Source organism: Dipodomys ordii, unplaced genomic scaffold (assembly GCF_000151885.1).
Source record: "Dipodomys ordii isolate 6190 unplaced genomic scaffold, Dord_2.0 Scaffold61, whole genome shotgun sequence".
NCBI classification, from domain to species: Eukaryota; Metazoa; Chordata; class Mammalia; order Rodentia; family Heteromyidae; genus Dipodomys; species Dipodomys ordii.
The window spans coordinates 8,792,965-8,815,976 of NW_012267277.1; the positions used below are offsets into that span (position 1 = coordinate 8,792,965).

The 23,012-nt window shown below is 49.3% G+C and overlaps 1 protein-coding gene across 1 annotated transcript in view; it reads left to right on the forward strand.

The window, feature by feature from the left end:
• Nucleotides 1-13,537: 13,537 nt before the first annotated feature.
• Nucleotides 13,538-23,012, forward strand: part of Cdcp2 (CUB domain containing protein 2) — a 15,370-nt gene continuing 5,895 nt past the window's right edge. Inside the window, exons 1-4 of the mRNA XM_013022219.1 lie at nucleotides 13,538-13,693; nucleotides 18,559-18,906; nucleotides 20,850-21,185; nucleotides 22,388-22,804. Of these exons, the coding sequence (XP_012877673.1) occupies nucleotides 13,615-13,693; nucleotides 18,559-18,906; nucleotides 20,850-21,185; nucleotides 22,388-22,804 (1,180 nt within the window). The 5' untranslated portion in view covers nucleotides 13,538-13,614. The remainder of the gene's footprint in view (nucleotides 13,694-18,558; nucleotides 18,907-20,849; nucleotides 21,186-22,387; nucleotides 22,805-23,012) is intronic.

The window sequence follows — 23,012 nt, forward strand, 5'->3', positions numbered from 1 at the left end:
CTGTGTGACCCTCCTGCTCACCTGGCCTTCAGTGCTTTGTGAGTTCTATTGATTCTACTCAAGATGCTGGCCAGAGTGTGTGTGTGATGTGATGAACCAGACTGTTCTAGACATCAAAGAAACAACACAAATGAGGTAGATGCCACCTTTTTACTGGGATACTCCCCAGTTGGACATATGTGTTTCTGTGTTGTACTAGGAGAGTAGAGGTCAGGATGTTAGCCTGGGCAGGGCCAGGGCCACACCTCTGCACTGAGAATTCAGGCTAACAAAGCAATGCCCTTACCAGTAATGGGGGGAGGGTCCCACTAAGGGCTGGGGAGTCTAGGGTGATTCTTGTATGTCTCTCTGTACCATTTTAGATATTTGATGTCTAGACAGTAGAGGAGGCCACCAGAGGTAACTGACCATCCTTCCCCTTGACCTAGAACAGATCATCTTCCCCTTCCCTGATCCATATAGGATCTGTGGTCTGGCCTCTGGTGGGAATCGCTTATCATGGGACATTGTTGAGGACCCCGCTGTGTTCTTGGTGCCAAGATGCCCAAATTACTCCTGTCACACTTGAGAACTCATGGCTGGTGCTGTACTCCAGAGTGTACGTGAGCCCCAGAAGAGGGCTGGTCAGGACATATGAGGACAGCCCTCTTGGGATTGGGGTGAGGTTCCTGTCACTTAGCCAGTTCCTCTCATTTCTCCTGATAAGGGCCTCATGCAGACTCGGGGGGCGGGGTGTGCTGCTGGGTGACATCATGTGAGGCTTCCATGGGAGAAGGGAGACTCGTGAGTTCGACATGAGTCCAGTGTTGTTCTGTGAGCCAGACGAGTCTTGACCCAGAGCTTAAGGAAGATGACAGCTACCAAAGGGCTTGGAGGACTGCTACCAAGGGGCCTTAGTGACAAGAGCCATGATTGCTTTGGTTCAGGTCTTACCTCTTCAGCATTGCTGCCATTGGTCTCCTGGTCTCTCCCCTCCACACCACTCCTAACACTCACACATCGCTGAGCCTGTCACTGCCTCACTTGAAAGCCTGAAGTCAGGGTATTCATCTCAGCTTGGCTCACCTTGCACACCCGGATAATGCTGCAGCCCCTCATATCCACCCCCCACGCCCCAGACAGGTAGTTCGGTGTCGGATACTTGCTCTGCCTCTCCTGCCCGTCTCCCATGTGCCTTCCTTTGCCTTCTCCTCTTCCAGCTGTTAGCACAGTGTGACTTTCTAGAGAAGCTCCGCCATGCCTCCCGCACCACGCTAGATCAGTGTGCAGAGACTCTGTTCTTCCTCAGCCACCCTCATCAGACTGGGCACAGCAAGGGCGCATGGGGCCGCTCCACAGCGTCCCTAGTGCACAGGGTTCTTACACACCCTGAAGGTGGAATGCCTGATGGATAAACGAGCAGTATCCAGGGAGCACTTGGCAGGTGCCAGGGTGCTCCCATTCTACAAGGGAGCCAGAATCTTTATGTCATTTTTTTTCTTTTTACCACCATTTGTAACTGAGGAAAACAAGACATCAAGCACTTCTCCAAGGTTGTGTAGGGTGACACAAGTCCAACAAGCTGCAATTGCTGTAAAGGTTATGTGTGACATGTAAGTACACCTGCAGATATTTATAAAGATTTTTTTTTGTCAGTAGTGGGACTTGAACTCTGGGCCTGGGCGCTGTCCCTCAGCTCTTCAGCTCAAAGTTAATGCTCTACCACTTGAGCCACAGCACCACTTTCGGGTTTTTGGTGGTTTATTGGAGATAAGAGTCTAAATGGACTTTCCTGCCCGGGCTGGCCTTGAACCATGATCCTCAGATCTCAGCCTCCTGAGTAGCTAGGATTACAGGCGTGAGCCACTGGCACCCAGCGACATCATTTATTTCCAAACCCTTCGCTGTCAGGTATTCCCCACCCCATGTCATATATGGTGTCTCAACAATTTCAGCTACTCAGGAGGTGAGACCAGAAGGATCAAGATTTGAGGCCAATCCAGGTAACAAGTTAGCAAGACCCCCATTTCAACCAACAAACTGGCCCTGGTCACAAGTATCTGTCATCCCAGCCATGTAGAAAGTACAGGGAAGATGATCACAGTTGTTTGAGACCATCCCACACACAAAAATGTAGGATTTTTCTGAAAAAAAAGCAAGAAAGGGCCAGAGGTGTGGCTCAAGTGGTAGAGGACCTGTCTAGCAGGGGCAAAGCCCTGAGTTCAGGCAACATACATTTAAAATTCTTATTCCACCAGGTTGAGATATGCCTGTAATCCTATCTACTTGGGAGGTAGAAGCAGTAGAATTGCAAGTTTGAAGCCACCTGGGACAAAGTAACACTCTCTATCTCAAAAATAAAATTAAATAAAAGCAACACAGGGCTAGGGACATAGCTCAAGTGGTAGGATGTTTGCCTAACAAGGATTTAATCCCCAGTATCAAAACACACACACAAAGCAATTACCCACCCACCCCACTATAGTGGCACATACCTATAGTCCCAGCTACTCAAGAGCATACAAGTTTGATGCCTGAGCAATATAGCAAAACCCTGTTTCAAAGAAAGAAAAGAAAACAAACCTTATTATTATTTTTCCCATGCTCTGGAAGATTTTGATCCCAAATTGCTTGTATTAAGTCATTATTAATTTATCTCCCATTTTTTATTAATCAAAGACATTGATAGCTGCTGTTCAGAGCTTCTGATCTCTACATCCAGCTGGGAGTTGCACGTGGCTGACATGCTCCTGGCCAGAGGCGTAGGAGCTCTACAGCGTGTGTGGTCTGGATGGCCTGCGGAGGGGTCAGTGAGCAAGCGTTGTATGCCTTTTCTTCTCTAATTGGCCATGAGTGGTGACTGCTGCTGGCCTTACACAGGTGAGCACTGGCAGGCAGAGCAGAGTTTGAGTTCCCAGGCCAGACCTTAGTGTGGGATCCCAGAAGAATCCCAGGTCCCTCATCCCTCAGGGTTCACTCCAAATAGATGGCATGAACCAGTGCCACACAGAAGAGGGTGGGGTTCACATAACAGGAGGTGGCAAAGCAATCTGTGTGTGGATCCCACAGGCTTTGGCTGGACACCACCACATCCCCCTGCCCCTTGCTCCCAATGCTGACAGAGCACACGATCTTGTAACGAGGTGGAGTGACAGCCTTGACCAGGTCCCGGATCTCAGCACTCAGAACAGTGGCCAGGTGGGCACATTGAGCAGGATGGTAAGCCACGCTGGCCAGCTTGGAGGGCAGGTGTGCCTGCATCAGCTCCTCTGCCTGGGCACAGGGGAATTTCACCTTGGGCCTGGGTGACCACAGGGGAACCTGGAATTAAGAGAGGAGGAAATGAAGGGTGTTGGTGGCAAGTGGAATTTGGACTTGAAGCCTATTATGCTGGATTTGGAGCAGAAGTTGGGATGGAAGATGGATGCAGAGCCTGGAACACAGGATAGAACTCTAGAAACTGTACTGCTCTGTATGGCAGAATTAACCTGGCTTCCACGTGGCCCCATCTCTAATGAGGCCTGATGCCCTCTTCTCACTGCTACCTCAAGGCTACAGCCATACCTGCTCCTGGATGATGCTGACGGGCCAGCTGTGGCTCACTGTGGGCTGCGCCTTTGTTTTCAAAGATGTCCGGTTCTGAAGCAAGGAAAATGAGAGTTGAGATGAACATCATTTACTGAATGCCCCTGAGTGTTTGAGGCAAGATTTACCTCAGAGCTGACTCTTGCATGGAAGGTGATTCAGGTAAACATGGAGGAGTTGGGGAGGGAAGACTGGGTCGTTGGCAGGAACTCACTGGAGGCAAATTGGTGCTCACCTAGCTGGGATCCTGCCAAAAGGCTGCAGGACAGGCCTCACTCAGAATTACCCCCGAGAGGGATAACAAGGCAGGGGCATCCATCCACCAGCAGCCCGTCTCCTCACTGGCTAGAGCCTAAGTCCCCAGCATTTGTAGCCTCCCCTGGGTGGGCTCAGTGAAGCCCTCGGTGCAAGTAGAAACATCCCATAGGAGCCACAGGCAGACAGGGTGATTCAGGTGGCCTATTGAGTTTACTACATTGTCTCCCTGAATGCTGTCTCTTGGCTTTTTTACCCAAGGCTGTCACTCTACTAGTTGAGCCACAACTCTATTTCTGGCTTTTTGCTGGTTCACTGGAGATAAGAATCTTACAGATAAGAGTCTTTTCCTGGGCTAGTTTTGAACTGTAATTCTCAGATCTCAGCTTTCCAAGTAGTTAAGATTACAGGTGTGAGCCACTGGCACCCATTTTATTAAAAAGTAAGAAATGAATTCTCAAGGGCTGGGAAGGTGGCTCAGTGGTAGAGCGCTTGCCTTGCATGCATGAGGCCCTGGGTTCGATTCCTCAGCACCACATAAGCAGGAAAAAAAAAAGCCGGAAGTGGTGCTGTGGCTGAAGTGGTAGAGTGCTAGCCTTGAGCTGAAGAGCTGAGGGACAGCACCCAGGCCCAGAGTTCAGGCCCACGACTGGACCTCCCCCCCCCCAAAAAAAAAGAAAGAAATGAATACTCAAGAGGTAATGCATTCGTGGAGAATGGTATTCTTACATGAGGGCTGGCCTCAATATGGTGTCCCCCCTCATCCCATTCCTCCACACGGTAAAAGATCAGGCCAGTCAGCATTGTACTAGTGATGGTTGACGGTAAGCACACACCTGTGGGCTAGCTCCCACTACCCTGTAAAGGGAAGAGGCAGCTGTCCTTTTCCTCTTAGGATGGCATCCAAGAGCACAGGGAAGAACTGTATAAGAACTGGCCCACAGGCCATGTTCTACAGGGTTCATTACCCACCCCTTCAAGGGGAGCAATGATCCCCTAATCTCCAGATAAATGTATCTTTTCTTCCAAGAAATCTCCAGATTCTCTCTCCTAGTGTTGTTCACCAGCACTTAAGTCTGTCCCCGTTGCTCCTGAGGTAACACCACCAAAACAAAGCAACCTTATCTGGTACTCCCTTGGAGAATCACCTTCTCTCTCTCTCTCTCTCTCTCTCTCTCTCTCTCCCTCTCCCCCCTCTTTCTCTCTCTGCCTATCAGTCTGTTTTTCTGTCGGTCTGTCTCTCTTACTCTCAGTTTCTCTCCTTGGGGAGCAGCCTGTTGCCTACAGTACCTACTTATACCCCTTGCCCTGCTGCAAGCTGGTATGTGCTCTCCCCACCCCCTCAGGTGGCTCCTGATAAGACCTCTGGGGTCCCCAATCTTCTCCCAGGTGCCCTTGTCCATTCCCTCCTTTCTGAACCTTGATTTAATTAATTAATTAATTTTGTCAGTTGTGGGGCCTGAACTCTGGGCCTGGGCGCTGTCCCTCAGCTCTTCAGCTCAAGGCTAGCACTCTACCCCTTGAGCCACAGCACCACTTCTGGTGTTTTCTGTTTATGTGGTATGGAGGAATTAAACCCAGGGCCTCATGCATGTGAGGTAAGCACTCTACCCCTGAGCCATCTTCCCAGCCCCTGCTAAACCTGTATTTTTTCCTTAATGTTGTAAGGATTTCGCTATCTCCCATTGTCTTAAGGACTAAGTAAGTCATCCGCTTCGCTATTTGGCAAGCAGTTGTGAAGACTTGCTTGGGAAGGGTTTCTGGACGTTCTTGAGGGAGCTGGCTCTAGGGGTTATCCTACTGTCCCCTGCGGGTGGCAGCTGCAGATGCTCTTCCAGCAAACACGTAAGGCCTGGCCCTCTGCCTGGCATACAGCAGAGCCTCAGTGACCGTGGAGTTCTGTTTTCATTCTGTCCTGTTTCCACAGCCAGAAGATGGGCAGGAAGAGGGAGGATGGCCTTGCTCTCCAAGCCCCTCCACCACTCAGGCTGTAGGCCTATGGGGGAGCCCCGCCTCTCACCTTGAATTCCTGCATCAGCCTGCGTGCAGCCAGGAGACCCTGGAGGCTGACCTTGGCAGCTCCTGCCTCTGAGCTTTCAGGAGTTCGGCTGAAGCCCCTTCTTGCTGGAGAACCTGGGGAAGGAGTGTTGCTGCCCTGACCAGCATGGCCAGCAACCTGAAGAGACGGACGTGGAGAATAATCAGCCAGGGAGTATTAACCAGGGTAGTACTACCCCCAGGCTGTGTTTGGAAATACTGGAGGACACTAACACTTCCTCACAGACTATGGAGATTAAGTGTGGTAATGTGCATATAAAGTATTGATCATTGGGCCTGGCACCTAATAGGTGCTCTATAAGTGCTTGTTGAAGAAATTAAAGTCATAAAAGCAGTTCTTAACTGGGTGCTGGCAACTCAAGAGGTTGAGATTTGAGGATCACAGTTTGAATCTATGCCTGGCAGGAGGATTTATGAGACTTTTGTCTCCAATAAACTACCAAAAAAGCCAGAAGTGGAGTGGTGGCTCAAGTGATAGACTTCAGTACAAAAAACACAGGGAAAGTACCCAGGCCCTGAGTTCAAGCCCCAGGACTGACACACACAACCACACAAAAATTCTCTCTGAACCCTAGTCACTAAACAATGGAACGGACCCAGTAATCTTAGCCTGCAAAGTGGTTACAAACATTTTTGTGTGTGTGAGCTGGAGGATTGGACTCAAGGCCTCACTCAAATAAGGCAAGTGTTATGTGACTCACCTACCCCCACCCCAGCCCTTCTTAAATATTATTTTGAGACAAGATCTTACTAAATTGCCCAGGCTGGCAACCTTAAATGTGCCATTCTGGCTCATTCTCTGAGTAGCTGAGGTTATAGACATGCACTATCATGCCCAGCCACATTTAAAAATCAGTTGAAATTAATGAACGCCTAAGGAGAGCTCACCACAGAGCATGTATTTTTCTAAATCCTTCACAGATATTAACTCATTATTTCACCTTTTCAGATAAGGAAACTGAGGCATTAGGGAAAGTCACGTAGTTTGAACATGGCTGGATCTGAATGTGCCTAGCAACCAGTAGGAGTTCAATACTTGCTCTAATGGGGAGCAGAACTTTTTTTTTTTAGACTTGGTAATACAGAATGATGCCAGCTGGCACCCGGTTGTGAAGGAGTAGCTGAGTCGTGGTGTGTAGGGGGTAGGGTAGGATGAGGAGAGGTGAGGTCAGGAGGACCAGAGCTGTGAGCGGAGGCAGCCAAACCTTCAAGACCATTCCCTGGAGGTCCAGGGGAAGTCCCCAGGGCCTCTGCTGAGGCAGGGAAGAGCCCTTTATATAAGCCATGAACTTCCGCTAGTGAACCTTGGCTTGTCAGAGGCCCCCACTTGGCCAAAGAAGCAGGACTAATTGGTCATCAAAGGAGGGGAGGAGAAAAGCTGGAGCAGCAGGAGGCTTCCTTTATGTGTCTCCTCCCCCCACCCCACCCCCACTCCTGGCCCAGCAACCCCTATCAGGACCCCTTCCCTTGTGATAGCCAGGCCACCTTGGCTCATGGGCTGTGGGTCCGTGGGCAGCTAGCTTTTCTCCCAGTTCCTTTTCTGTGCTTTGGGCAGTAGTGGCGCCCCCTGGGAGGGCCATGAGGATGGCTGGTTGCAATGACCTCCATAAAGTATGGGTGGCCAGGCCGCCCCAGCCCTTGCTAGACTTGCTGCTAGCACTCCTCCGCTGTGGCTGCAGACACCCACAGGCCATCAGCACTTCAGCTCCCACAGCCCCTTCCCCTCCAGATCAGGCATTCAGTTCTGTCAGAACCCCATTTCACACAGTGGGAACTGGGGTTCAGGAAGATGGGCATGGGTTTCTCAGTGTGTCAGATCTGACCCTGGGAGTTCTGAACCCAAACCTCTCCCCTAAACTGTGGCTGATGGCCGTGCCGAGCACTGTTGGGGACTAGCAGCTCCATGGGAGGCTCCTTCTCTTTCTGACCCCCCCCTATCCCATTCTGTTTCAGGATAGCAGGTGCTGTCTCTACCCAGCCCTAGCTCTGGGGCAAGGCTTTGGGGTTCAGGGCCTTCTTTTCCTCATCAGTGGCTTGGGGATAGAACCCCCCCCTTCTCTGCCGAACTAAATGAGATGTGGTCCCTGGGACACAAAGCACACATGACAGCAATTCCAGCCCCCCCCCTTCTCACTTTTTTCCCATTGGCCCAGGAGCTAGAGGCCGTGAAGGTTACACTCTTGTCTGGAAACCCCTGGGAAATCTTGTCCTTGTCCTGTCTGGCCTTCTGGGACATCATTCCTGGCAGGTGGCATTCACACCCCAGCCTCTGGGAACAGGAACAGGACAGAGTGACTGTAAAAGAAAAATAGAGATTCAGAGAGATATGGTATCCCAAGTGCTGAGATTATAGGTGGGTGCCCCCACACTTGGCTTTCTCTGCCTCTCGTATTCATTCATCTCTTGGAGCCTTCACCTCTTTCTCCTGTGCTCTGATGCTTTTCTCCTTCCATCATCTAAGAACCACGTTCCCACTCCCACTGCAGAGCTCCCAAGGTTTCTTGTCAGGCTCCTATAGAAGTCTGGAGCACAATATGCACCTCATACCAGGCAGGATGCAGAGGACAGATGCTGCTCCCTGGTGTCCCTACCTCCTGGCCTCTATCACAGGGCCCATAGTCATGGGAAATTCCCCCAGCCATTAAGAGGAAGATATAACTCTTAGGATTCAGGGGTAGCCTCTTCCCAAACCCAGGCCTCAGTAGAACAGCACTAACCAGCACCCTTGCTATCTTCTGGGAATCATCCCTGTATCCACCCACCAGTGACAGAACAGATACTACAGGCATGTACCCCAGGGATATACAGAGACATGCGTGGAGATGCACAGATGTGTATCCCCAGGGGGTGTGAGCACCTGTTTCCATTGTTATATGTACCAGGCACAGATGTGCACACCCCAAGAAGCAAAGATCTGTACACCTGCAGACTTACAGACTGTGCACACAGAGGGACGCACGGTCACTGGGATGGCCATGCACACACAGCTCTGAGCTGTGGCTGTCCACGCCACAGGGGACATTCACTCAGGGGACATTTATTTACCTTGCATATCTCCAGAAGGAGAAGTGCACACATCCACAGTGGGAATACACCGATCAGCATGTGTGATCCAGGTGTGTGCACACAGATAGATGTGAGTACAAGAAACACAAATGGACAGCGTGGGTGCCATCACACAGAGCATCTTCACAGTCAGAAAAGGGCAGCCACACTGACACAGTGCACTGAAGGCCCTGTGCCTAGACAACCAGAAAACAGCACAGCCAGGTGATGACAGAAACGGGCGCACACGGCATCGGCACCCTCCCTTGGAAGCATACTTACATCTTGGGGGGCTCACACCCTTCACTGAGGTCCTCTGGGCCCTCTAGTTCTGGGGGCTGCAGAGCCAGCCATACTGAAGAGAATCACCTTATGCCAAGATACCATACCTCCCAGACCTTGCAGAGTAGGTCCTCAGGCTCAGCGGGACACTGACAGAGCACAGGCACCCAGAGCTGACTCTCCTGTGGGCAGCTTAGGCACACCTTGGCAGGCAGCAGCCTTTGTTCCTCCCCTGTCACCTCCCCTGGGGATCCTGAGAGAATGATGGCCAAGTTCTGATTGGAGGGAGGGGCAGCCCGGCAGCAGGAGGTGCTCAGAGGTGACTTCAAGGAAAGGTAGGTTAGAATGAAAGACAAGACCTGAGATCTGAAGCATTTGGGATTCCCACACTTGGAATATGGACAGGAAGGCATGCTCAGCGCAGCCCGTGCAGTGCTCTGCTGTCTCGTACACCCCACACCTGCCTACTCATTCCTGTGAGGACAGCGCCCAACAGCTGCAGCCCCTCTCCTCAGTTCACACGTGAGGAAGCGGAGGCTAGGAAGGACAGAGGGACTTGCCCAAGGTCACACAGCTAACTTCCACCTTTGTGATTTGAGCTCATGTGGTGGAGGTTCTAGAAGCTGCAGGCTTAACCCCTATGCCTAGCACACCTGCCATTCCACAGGGCAGGTCCGGTGTGAACATTGTGTCCCCTCTCCCCCCGCAATCCATCCAAATACCCAAGGCAATGGATTTAGGAGGTGAGGCCCTTGGGAGGGGATTATAAAAGGGAGCCCCCAAAAGACCCTTATCCTTTTAACCATTGAGAACACAGGCAGGAAATGGACCCTCGCCAGTCACCAACTCTGCCAGCACCTTGCCCTTAGAATTCTGGTCTCCAGGACTCTGAGGAATTCATATCTGTTGTTTATAAACTTCCTAATCTTTAATAGTTATAGAAACCTGGACAAAAACAACAAGATGAAAAACACATTCTAAGGAAAGGAAGGGATCCCCAGAAAGGCCACCCAGCTAACACACAGACGCATTCTGGTAGTACACACGTGTAATCCCAATACTTGGGAGACTGAGGCAGAAGGATTGAGAATTCAAAGCCAACCTATGAGCAATGTCAAGAAAAAAGGAGAGCAGGGAGGAATTGGGACAAAGAAGAAGAAGAAGAACAAGAAGAAAGGAAAGAAGACTAGCCAGTTAGAGGCACAACATAGTCTAATTAGATTTCAGAAAGCTCAGAGTAGAGAGCAGGTGGGCCACGAGGAGGAAAAAGATGAGAACAAAGACGCACAGACCAGCCAGGAAGATGCACAATAATGCAAGTGAGATAATGAGCTTGTGTCGTGATGGCTTCAGAAGTCATTCAGAAGCAAAAGAGTAGTAAAACTCAAGGGTAACCAGTGTGAGTTGGTATGAGAGAAAGGGAAGTTGAGGCAGGTTCCTATGTTTCTGGCTTGGTGAGTTGTCTGACTCTGGAAATTATACAGAGCAGATAAATTAGGGGATAGAGAAACTGAGTATTCAGCTTGGGAGCTATTGATCATGGAGACCAAAGGGACACTAGGACAGTTAGCAGGGTTGGCCTGCGATTGGAAAGATTGTCATTCTTTCTAAGGAGTGGGACGAATGCTCCAGAGGGGTGGAAAAGTCTGGGAGTCACAATAATAACTATGAGCATCTTTGTGTATGTGTGTGTGTGCAAGCACACATACGTGTGCATGCATGTGCGTGTGCACACGCGTGGGCACATGCAGGCACATGCACGTGCACGTACCAGTCCTAGGGATTGAACACAGAGTCTGGGCCATGTCCCTGAGCTTCTTTTTACTCAAAACTAGCACTCTACCTCTTGAGCCACAGCTCCACTTCCAGCTTTTTTGGTTGGTAGGTTAGTGGAGATAAGAGTCTCATAGACTTTCCTGCCGAAACTGGCTTTGAACCTCAAACCTCAGATCTCAGCCTCCTTTTTCTTTTTTTTGTGGGGCTTGAACTCTGGAGCCTGGGCACTGTCCCTCAGCTCTTTAGCTCAAGGAGAGCACTCTACTGCTTGAACCACAGCACCATTTCCGGTTTTCTAGTGGATAATTGGAGATAAGAGTCTCACGATCTTTCCTGCCTGAGCTGGCTTTGAACCGCAATCCTCAGATCTCAGCCTCCTGAGTAGTTAGGATGACAGGCGTGAGCCACCAGCGCCTGGCTACGATCATCTTTTATTGTGAGTGGTAGAGGGTGTCATGGCCTTTCTCACATGTCTGTAAGCATTGACCATTGCTCTGCGCACACAATTTTACTGCATCCTTTCTACACCCTCTGGGCTTCTTACCTTGGACTTTGGGGCCAGGCCTGAGCAGTCAGGGAGCTGAGAGCTAAACATCTGCTTCCTCACCTTTTATTTTATTTTATTTTTGTCAGTTGTGGGGCTTGAACTCTGGGCCTGGGCGTGGTCCCTCAGCTCTTCTGCTCAAGGCAAGCACTCTACCACTTGAGCCACAGTGCCATTTCTGGTTTTCTGGTGGTTTGTTGGAGATAAGAGTCTCACAGACTTTCCTGCCCGGGCTGGCTTTGAACCACGATCCTCAGATCTCAGCCTCCTGAGTAGCTAGATGACGGGTATAAGCCACTGGCACCCGGCTTCCTCACCGTTTAGTTGTAATGATTTAAGGACATTGTCTGCTCTGTGCCTGAGCAGTCACCCTCCTAGCAACATAGCCTGAGATAGCCTCCTTCCTTCCTGTCTTACCAACCCCCCCCCACCACACACACACACACACACACACACACACACACTGAACTCACTGGGATTGCCCACCAGTGAATGACTTACGCCAGGAACTTCCTAGGAAAGAATTTACCCCAAGGCCCAGGCCTAGGCTTCTTCTGGCGAGTGGAGAACACACTACATGCTGTCCTGGCTGGGAGGTAGCACCCAGGACCCTGCATGCCCTTCTCCTCTCGCTGTCCCTCCCTTACATACATAGTAGGTGCTTCATAGAGTCTCCCCCTCCTCAAATTGCCCAGAATGGCAAAACCTTTTCTTTCTTGCCAATCCAGCCCTAAAGGTAAGCCAGCCCTCAGGCCTCTAACCATTTCTGGTTCTCTTTGCTGAACACCTGCCAGGTGGCCTCCTCCTCTGGCAGTCCAGGGGTCCCTGGGGACTTCCTGATGAAAGATGGGCCAGAGGTGACATATGGTCTGGCAGATGGATGTCTGGGTTCCTCTAGGGTAAATAACAAGCGCACTTGTTTCTATGCACTGACCCAGGCTGGCTCAGACGTCCTGTTGGTGGTCCCCACAGACGGCAGGCTGTTGCCCTGTGGACAAGGCTGGGCCTCAGAGGGCAGGGGGTACTTTCCCAGGCCCCTCAGCCAGCAGTATGAGATTCAGGTCTGACTAAGACCTCAGGAGAGTAGAAGATTTGGATCAGTGAAGAACAGGCCTTTCCTCTTCTTAGCCAGAAGGTACCCGGTGGCCACTATAATGTATTAGGAGTTGCCCAATTAAATTGTGTGTCTGTGTGTGTGTGTGTGTGTGTGTGTGTGTGTGTGTGTGTGTGTGTGTGAATCCTGGGACTTGAACTCAGTGCCCGGATGCTCTCTCTGAGCTTTTGTGCTATGCCATTTGAGTCACAGCTCTACTTCTGGCTTTTTGATACTTAATTGGAGATAAGAATCTTACTGAGTTTCCTGCCCTGGCTGGCTTTGAATCTCAATCCTCAGACCTCAGCTTCTTGAGTAGCTAGAATTACAGGCGTGAGCCACCCGTGGTCAGACCAATACGAGACTGATCCAATATGTTATTCCCACACATTCTATCATACTACTCCCTTCTCTCCCCCTCCTCCTCTGAGCTCAATGCTCACATCTGAAGAAAGCTTGTCCCACAAATTTCAGGCTCAGGGCTTCCTCTGGAATGGTGGATGGGGAAAGCCAATGGTAAACATCTACTCTATGTGATAGCATATATTCAGTGCCTTCTGTGTAATTCAGTATAGGTTATCTCAGAGGCAGGGTTGAATAGCCCCACTGGACAGATGAGAAGAGCAACACCCCTGCGTGTTGACTGTTAAGGTCACTGGGCAAGTCGGAGGCTAAACTGGGAATGATCCCTGACCCTGGAACTCAGGTCCTGTCTCCATTACCCAATTTCCTTTCAGGCCCAAGCTGCTTCCCTTCCTTCTACACTGTGGCCAGAACAGATCTCAGAATGTGTCAGCCTAGTGACACTAGATCGGCCACCTTAGCGTGAAGTGAAGGAAGCACCTAGAGATCAGCTTACTAATTCGAGGGCCGATGAATTATTCACACCGCCATTAACTTGGAGGCCCTTCTAGCCTCACCTCTCTTTCTGCAACTCAGACCCTTTGCTCCTGGCTCCCCTGAGCTCAGTAGACCTGTGCAGGCCCCTCGTGAGAAGATGCTGGCGGCGTGGGGGTCTTGCCTGCTGTTGGCAGTGGTACTGCTCCATCCAGGTCCCAGGGCCCAAGCCACGAAAGGTAGGAGCTATGGGATCAGGGAGGGTGGGTGGAGAGAAGAAAATGGAGCCTGGGTTTATTCTCTGGGAAGTCAGAATGCTTGGATGGCAGGCAGACCTTAGTGCTCTTAGTTTCTAGCCACCAGGCCTTCTTTAGAGGACACTGGGGGTCAATGTGTCTGGCTAGGGCCTAGTGGACAAGGTCTTCATTTGTGCTGGACCTGAGGACTTCTGTGCTGACACTATCATGGTGCTGGGGCGGGGACGGGGGGGGGGGGGGGGACGGCAGTAGAGGATAGGCACGGGACACAGTGCCCCTTTATTCTCATGCCAGAAAGACAGGAATCAGATGCCATTCCTGGTCCTGGCCCCTGCCTAGGAAGTACAAGGAGCCCAGAAAGCGATGGTGCCTGCTCCCCCAACTCCACAGGTCTTCCGAGGAACCCTTCTCACTATTGAAGTATCCCCTCCTCTGGGAAGCTCATCCCTTCCCCCATACTGCAGTCTTCAGTAAGATGCTTTCCCTCCCTCTAGAGCCCAGAGCCCCTGGGAGGCAGAGCACTGGTGTGTGGCTTTGTCCCAGCTGCCTGGCTCTCCTCAGCCCCACCTTCTCTCTGTGCTCCCCAGGGAAGGTTCCTGTCAGAATCAGCACAGATCCTGAGCAAGGCACGTGCCTGGCCAGTGTGTCTTTCTTCCAGGGATGTTATTCAAGTGTGTGCTTCAGGATGCTTCAGAACCTGCTCTGGATAAGCTTGAACACAAAAGGAAAAGTCATTGGCTCTGTAACAAGCAGGAGACAAGGATGGAGCTGAGCTGAGCCCGGGTGCAGCAGCCTAGGCCCCATTGGCCTCAGGGCCATTTCCACTCTTCACATGATTCTTGCCTTCTGCCAGTGTGATTTTTTTCCAGGGCTCCAACCTCCAGCCTAAAGCAGTGTGCTGTTCCCTGGAGAGAGAGAACCTGAGGCAGATAGAGGGGTGCTTCGTGGAGCACAACTTTAGCCTAGTCTGGAACACACGCACACTTCACATGCACACTCCACAGGCTAGTCACTGGGGAAGGGAGGCAGGATTACCCGGCTAAGGTCATGTGCCTGCCCTCCAAGAAAGAAAGGAGAACATGAAGAAGGAGGGAGGGAGTACTGTAGAAAACAGGGGCCTGTGGTTGCAAGAGGTGGAAGAGGCACTGGTAGACCAAAGCAAATGATGTCAGGCAGAAGCTCCCTTTCTGGGATGTTTTCCTCATCTGTGAAATGGAGTTCTTAACAGCTGCCCTGCCTGTTTCGAATATAGGGCTGCAGTGAGGACTGTTATGAGTTCATTCGCTCAATCTGTAATACACAATGAACACCTGCTTTATGTGTGACGCAGCTTGCATTATATCAGGAGAAAAAAATGACAGTGATCCTTGATCTCAGAGTGTACATATTTATGGAAGAAAAACAGAAAGGCTGGGTGCTGGTAGCTCATGCCTGTAATCCTACATACTCAGGAGGCTGAGGTCTGAGGATCATGGTTCAAAGCTAGTCCAGGTAAACAAGTCCATGAGACTCTTATCTCCAGTTAACCACTAGAAAACTGGAAGTGGAGCTGTTGTTCAAAGTCATAGAGTGAAAGCCTTGAACAAAAGAACTCAAGGACAGCACCCAGGACTTTAGTTCAAGCCCCACAACCACCACCAACAACAACAAAAAAAGAGGAGCATCAAGGAACCAAACAAACAAGTAAAATCAGCAGTATGCTACTGGTGTGAATACTATGGGGAAAATACTGCAATAAAGAGAAAGAAGGATGTAGGGAGGGGAGAAGAAAGAGAAAGAGAAGAGGGGAGGAGGAAGGGAAGAAGGAAGAAGAGGATTGTAGTAGAAACATATCAAGCATATAAAATCTCATGAAGTAATGGTGTCTCCTGCCTGTAACCCTGGATACTTGGGAGGCATAAGAAAGCGGATCAAAGTCCAATTCTGGGCAAAAATGAGAGACCGTATGTGAAAAATAACTAAAGCCAAAAATTGGCTGAAAGTGTGGCTTGAGTGTCTGCCTAGCTAGCACCAGACTGCGTTTGAATCTCAGTACTGCAAACAAATGAAAGACCCTCATGAATTTACAATGCAATTCAAAAGAAATTAAGAAAAATACTTATTGGCTTTGTGTGTGTGTGTGTGTGTGTGTGTGTGTGTGTGTGTGTGTGTGTCTAGGACACTACTTTTTTTTTTGAAAATTGGTAAGTAGAAAGGGCAAGAAATGAGACATTTACTTTGTCATCATTATATGGACTAGATTTCTCAAAAGCTAGCAAGGGAACATTGTTATTTATAGAAGACTACAGAAAAAAATACCATTAGAAAATCAGACGTTTGCAAACCACCATGGGATATTGGCTCTAGTCATATAGTTCTTTTTTTTTTCCAGATAGAGTTTTATACTTATGAATCTCAGTCCTTCTAATTATGCTTCCCAAATAGCTGGTATGACTGGTACATGCCACCACACCTCATTTTTTATTGGTTGAGAGAATCTCATGGAACTTTTAACCTGGGTTAGCTTCAAACTGCTATCTTGACCGTATTGTTCCTTACTGATGTCCAACTTGTATTTTCTTTAGCCTTCAAGTGGGTTCCTGTGTCTTCTGACAAAAGTCCCAGCAGTCCTTGGGAGTGTCTTTCCTATTTAGCATGATAAGTGTGAAGTGCATTTTGTATATTTCCAGTACTGGAGACCTGGTTACCAGCCAGTTCTCTATGGAGCCCCAGTTCAGTTGGGCACAATAATCTGAATCTAAAGCCTAGGGATATAACACACAACTGCAATATTATTGCTCCTGAGCTTGTTTAATAAACAATGTTTTAAAGCAATAAAACTAAATCTATGACATAGTAGTATACACAAGTGATTCTAGTACTCAGGAGAGTGAAACAGGAGAATCTTGAATTTGAAACCAGTCTTAGCAACATAGTTACATAGCTATATCCTGTTTAAAACCAAAACAAGGAGGGAAGGAAGGAAAGAAGGAAGGGAGCAAGGGATGGAGGGAATATCAGTTCATATTGATATTTCAACTCATGTCAAGAATCAAGAGTTTAAAATTTTCCTGATATATATGTTTTCTTGTTATGTATAGTTCAGGCTGGGCTCTAACTCACTGGGTCCCCCTGACCCTACGCAACCATGCCATACATACATACATACGTATGTATATGTATACACACACATAATTTTTATTTTTGCCGATCCTGGGGACTTAAACTCTGGGCCTGGGCACTGTCTCTGAGCCTCTTTGGTGTTCAAGTCTAGTGCTCTACCACTTGAGCCACGGGGCCACTTCTGTCTTTTTCTAAGTCATTTATTGGAGATAAGAGTCTCACAGACTTTGCTGCCAGGGCTGGCTTCAAACCATGACCCTCATATCTCAGTCTCCACAGCCCAACTGTAGTAATATTTTTTTCGTCTCTCATTTCACACTGAACATCTTAGTTTCAATTGACATGAACATATTTCTTTGCTTTAATCCAAATGTGTAATATTTATAAATAATCAATACTTAATATTGTTTCTAAGAGTAAGACTACTGCACATAGTTAAAGATGTCTTTGTGGTTCATTTGTCCTTGAGATCTTCACACTCATTCATAATCATTTTTCTCCATGTGACTGTGTCTCCAACTGATACATAGTTCCACTGATTTGATTTCAGGTTGAGATTTTTGGGGGGTGCATTAAATTTTTTGATTTTATATGAATTATTTCATGTCGTTACAAAGTCAAAACTCTGAAGAATGCATTTAAAGAGGTCTGATAGTCAGACATGATTTCTTTCCTTGACAGAATTATTCTTATTAGTTTCCTTTCATCGTTTCCTTTTTAAAAATGTACATATTAGGATGCACTTTTAGCATGGTAATGGGTCGTGTACATGTTCACCAAGGGGAGTTGTTACCATTAATCTCTACACTCCCGGCTGTGTGTATCTAGGGGCCTGGCAGATGGTAATGTTTTATCTAGAATTTGAGGCACACCCTAGACTGTTAGGGTTTAAACATGAAGTACTTCCTGAAAGGCTCATGACTTCGGGGCTTGGTCCCCAATATAATATTGAGAGGTGGATGAGGCTTTTAAGTGAGTGGATTATGAGAGCTCTGACCTAATCAATGGATTAACCCATTGGTGGACATAATTGAATGGCTTGTTGGAGGTTGTAGAAACTGTGGAAGGTAGGAAATGATTGGAGGAATGGTCAGTACGGGTGAAGACTATATTTTGTCCTTGGCACCTTCCTTGTTCATTCTCCTATTCTCCCTCCCTGTTCCCTTTCCCTTCCCTTTTTCTCCCCTCTCCTCCCTTCCCCTTCTCTTCTCTCTGCTTCCTGCTACCATGAGGTCACCAGCTCTTCTCCAACCCACCCTCCCCACAATGACATGTTGCCTTTGGAGCCAAGAACCATAGACTAAAACCTCTGAAACTATGAGTCAAAATAAATCATTTCTCCTTCAAGTTTCCTGTCTCAGGTATTTTGTTACAGCACCAAGAAGTGCCTGACACACTAACCCTTCTTTGGTCCCTCTTTTCCTTGTTCTCTGTGGTACCTGTCACTTTTCCAGACGTTCTTCATTTCACTTGTCTGTTCTCTTCCGGCAGTGACCCTAGCATTTAGAATGATGTCTAGTATTCAAACAATATTTGCTGAATGGAGCAAAGAATGCTTCAATATCCAGTATTTGAAGGACATGCGAATGCATGGATATGTGAATTGACTTGGTGGCTATGGCTTGTGCTTTGCTCTCTCTCTCTCTCTCTCTCTCTCTCTCTCTATCTATCTATCTATCTATCTATCTATATATATATATATATATATATATGCCAACTGGAGCCATCCTTCTCTCTTGCCCCAGGTGTCAAATGTGGAGGTGTACTCTCAGCACCTTCTGGAAACTTCTCCAGCCCCAACTTCCCAAGACTATACCCTTACAACACAGAGTGCAGCTGGCTGATTGTGGTGGCTGAGGGATCCTCTGTGCTGCTCACCTTTCATGCCTTTGACCTGGAGTACCATGACACCTGCGGCTTCGACTTCCTGGAGATCTACAACGGGGCCTCTGGAGACAAGGGCAACCTGCTGGGGAGGTTCTGCGGCCAGGTGCCCCCACCGCCCTTCTCCTCCTCCTGGCATGTCATGTCCATCGTCTTCCACTCAGACAAGCATGTGGCCAGCCATGGCTTTTCTGCAGCTTACCAGAAAGGTGAGTGGGGTCTCAGCAGCAGAGAGGCTGGCCCTGGGCTGGAGGTGGGGGAGGGCAGCGGCTCAGGTTAGACCTGTAGGTAGCATCTTAGCAAGGACTGCTCTGTGACCTTGGATGGACGTGCTCTCCTGCACAGCAAGGGAGAGGAAGAGTCCTTGGTGCTCATGGCAGATATAGTCTTGGTGACTATAGGCCCTGCTGCCATGAACACTCCAACTCCTCCTCCAGGAGTCCCTGGTCCCCAGAGGCTCTTGCTGTACTTGGAGTCCAGGCTCATCACGGCCTTTTATCTGCCTTGATGATTCTTATCCTGAAGTGTGGCATCAAGCCACCGAAGGGTCCACACCTCCTCTCTGTACTCAAGGCCAAGACCAAAGGTCTTAGTCATACCAGCCCAAGCAAGGGCTCCTGATCCACAGGGTGCACCTGCAATAACCCCAGGACTTGGTGAGACACCCAGTCCATGTCAAAAGTAGAGGCTCGGGAAGTGGTGCTGTAGCTCAAAGTGGTAGAGCACTAGCCTTGAGCTGAAGAGCTGAGGGACAGCACCCAGACCCAGAGTTCAAGGCCCATCACCGACCAAAAAAACAAAAGCAGAAACAGAAACAAAAAGAAAACAAAAGTAGAGGTTCAGAATTGTGGGATATTAGTACAAGAATGGTGGTGGGATGATCAAATCAGAGTTTGGGAATTTTAGTCCCTTGGATATTTTAGAATATTATGATATCCAAATCATAGTGCCATATGCCATGTTCTCCAACATCTTATTAGATAAGAAAACCCTTCTATTGAATGGAACTGTCTATTAATCCCTAGAGTGTATTAAAAAAAAGGCAAAGGCAGCATCTTTGTAGCATGTATTTATTTGATAATAAACCAATCATTGAAAAACACATGACTAATAATGGTCTCCAGGGACCCAAACTATGGCATATAAAACTCATAACCATGGCTGTCTTTTAACTGTTAAGAGATAGTTTGAAGTAAAACATAAGAATAACCTTTTTAGCCAGGTTCCCTGGACCACTGGGGAGTCCCAGAAATTGTTTGGAAGCCTTTACTAAGCCTTTACTAAGGTTGGTGGTGTCGGCGCATCTCCAAGACTATCTGTTACACGCTTACTTTACAAACAGTAATTCTGAGGCCAGAGAAGGAATTTACCTTCCCAAGATCACACAGCATGAGGACAAGAAGCAAGATTCTGAAGTCTTAGGAAATAGTGCCCCAACTGCCGCCCGCCTCCCCTTCCCCCTTCCCCCTCCCCCAGCCTTGCTGGTGACTTTCAGCAAGACACAGCCTTCACCATCACCTGCCCATCTTTTCAGCTCTACACCAGTCAGACCCTAGTACATTATGATTTCTAATGTATAGATAAGGCTCAGAGAGGCTGGGTTGCTTTCCCAGAAGGCAGAGCTGAGAGACCATTCATCTTCAGATCTTCCTCCACGTCACAGTTTCCTCATCCATTAGGGAGATTTGATCTAATTCCTAGACTCAGGGACTTTGAGCCCTGGTCTGGTGGGAGCGGATGATGAGGTCACAAGGGTCTCTCGCACACATACACACAACTTGACCAGTTTTCTTCCTGCGGAGTGACTCTGGGCCTTCTACTTCACTGTTACCCTGCTAATCTCCACCTCTCTGTCCCTCAGCCTGGAATCTAGGAAGACAGTGCATAAATGACCTGGCTCTCTCATTTCTGGGGCCACATGACTCAGGTCTGTGCTTTGCCCCAGCCCCAGAATTCCGTACTGGAGTTCAATAGCGAGATCAACATACCTTCTGTCCCTGTCTAGGGACTTCGTTTCCCTATGGCTCAGTCTTCTCAAGATAATGGGAGAGGGCCAGGCTATATCCCTGGTGGGGTCTGTGGATGTCAGGTTCCCCAGGGGAGGTCAGGAGCCAGAGGAAGGAAGGGCATGTCAAGAACGGCTTCCTTGCAGATGTGTGCGGTGGTGTCCTGACCGGCCTGTCGGGGGTGCTCACCAGCCCTGAATACCCCAACAACTACCCCAACAATGTAGAATGTCACTGGGTGATCCACGCGTCGGGACCCGCCGCCGTCAAGCTGGTGTTCATGGACTTCCAGGTGGAAGGCAGCGAGCAGTGCACCTATGACTATGTGGCAGTGCTCGGGGCCCCTGGACCCGCCCACGGGCACCACTACTGTGGCAGCACCAGGCCCCCCACCCTCACGTCATTGGGCCACGAACTGCAAGTGGTATTCAAGTCAGACTTCAACATTGGAGGCCGGGGATTCAAGGCCTACTACTTCTCAGGTAGGAGGGGCTCAGTCCCCCCGACCCATCACCCCTGTGCTGAAGAATTCTGCCTCCCTGGTATGCTTGGAGAGGGGAGGACAGTCCTTCCTGATCCTCAGAAACATAGGGTTTCTGTACTCTGTAAAATGTTCCAGCATTTCCTTCCTAGCCAAGACCAAAGTATAAGCTCATTACTTCTTTTGTAAGTCCCTTCCTGTGCTCCTCAGAGAAGTTTCTGTACACTGTGACCTAATACTTGTGCCATTAGTTAATTAGGTCTACGATTTATGTTTGCACAAAGGAGCAGATGGGCCTTTGGAGTGTTCATAGTTGGGGCGAAGGATAAGACAATGATGACTTGTAAGAATCTTGGGGGATATCCAGAAGGAGGAGAGAAATGAACAGTGCTTGAAGGAATTAGGCAGAGGTAGAAGAAAGGGAAAGGTCTTCCAAGCAGGTGGGATAGTTTGTATAAAAGAGTGGAGAACAGAGTGTTTGGGGTGCTGACAGCCTTGGGAGGTGCTTAGTAGAACTTGAATGTAGAAAGTGGACAATATGTTCTTAGTTGCTGTGACAAAGTACTGGGCACAAATTACAAGGCGGAAAGCTTTATTTTGGCTTAGTTTCAGCAGTCGGTCCATGATGGGTTGGCCTGGTGTCTTTGGGCCTGTGGTGAGGCAGTGCTCCATGGCAGGGAGTGCAGGGTGGAGTGAAGCTGCTCACCTCATGGCAGCCAGGAAGCAAAGGAAAGAGACAGACAAGGATCCACAATCTCTCCTCTAAACCACGCCCCCTCTTTTCTTGTAGGTCCCACCTGTTATAGGTTCCACTGCTTTCCAAGAACACCGTGGGCTGGGACCGAGTATTTACTAGTTGGGAGTTGTTGTGTGTGTGTGGGGGGAGTGGTACTTACCCAAACCACAGCAATGTAGCATCAGGGAAGAGAGGCAAGACCCTGTCATGAATTCCCTTGTCTGTCTAGCCAGGGAGTTTGGACTTCATCTTGAGCACAAGTATCAGGTATGACTACTAAGTTCCTAACAAGCCAGCATTCTTCCAGAGTTCCAGCTCAGGTTTGAACCATGCTTGGAACCATGCTTGCTGACCATGAGGCTATAGCCACCCGTACTGATAGGACCCCCGGCACCTGCTGTCGGAGCTATAGGGCTGCAGAGGGTGGTTCCCACTCTCCTCCCATTGTTCCTTCCCCTCACTCTCAGGAGAATGCCAGGAGTTGTACACAGCTGTGCGCGGCAACTTCTCTAGCCCACAGTACCCAGGCTCCTACCCCAACAACATCCGCTGCCATTGGACCATCCGCCTGCCTCCTGGCTACCGAGTCAAGGTATTCTTCCTGGATGTGGACCTGGAGGAACCCAACAGCTTGACCAGGACCTGTGACTTTGACCATCTGGCGGCCTTTGATGGAGACAGTGAAGAGGCAGCACCGCTGGGGAATTGGTGTGGTCGCCACCTGCCTCCCCCCATCACCTCCAGCCACAACCAGCTCCTGCTTCTGCTACACACAGACCGCAGCACCACCGGCAGAGGCTTCTCTGTGGCCTACATTGGAGGTCAGCTGGGATGGGGGGATGGGGGAAGGGAAGAAGCCAAGTGGGGAAGAAATTGGACTCAGAGTTGGAGCACAAGGGTTCTGCCACAGAGAGGGGACGCAAAGGTCAGGCTAGCATGGTCTTGAAGATCCTAGAAGAGCGCAGTGGTACTGCCAACTAAGAAAAGGAGGAGGAGCCGGGCGCTGGTGGCTCACGCCTGTAATCCTAGCTACTCAGGAGGCTGAGATCTGAGGATCAAGGTTCAAAGCCAGCCCGGCAGGAGAGACCGTGA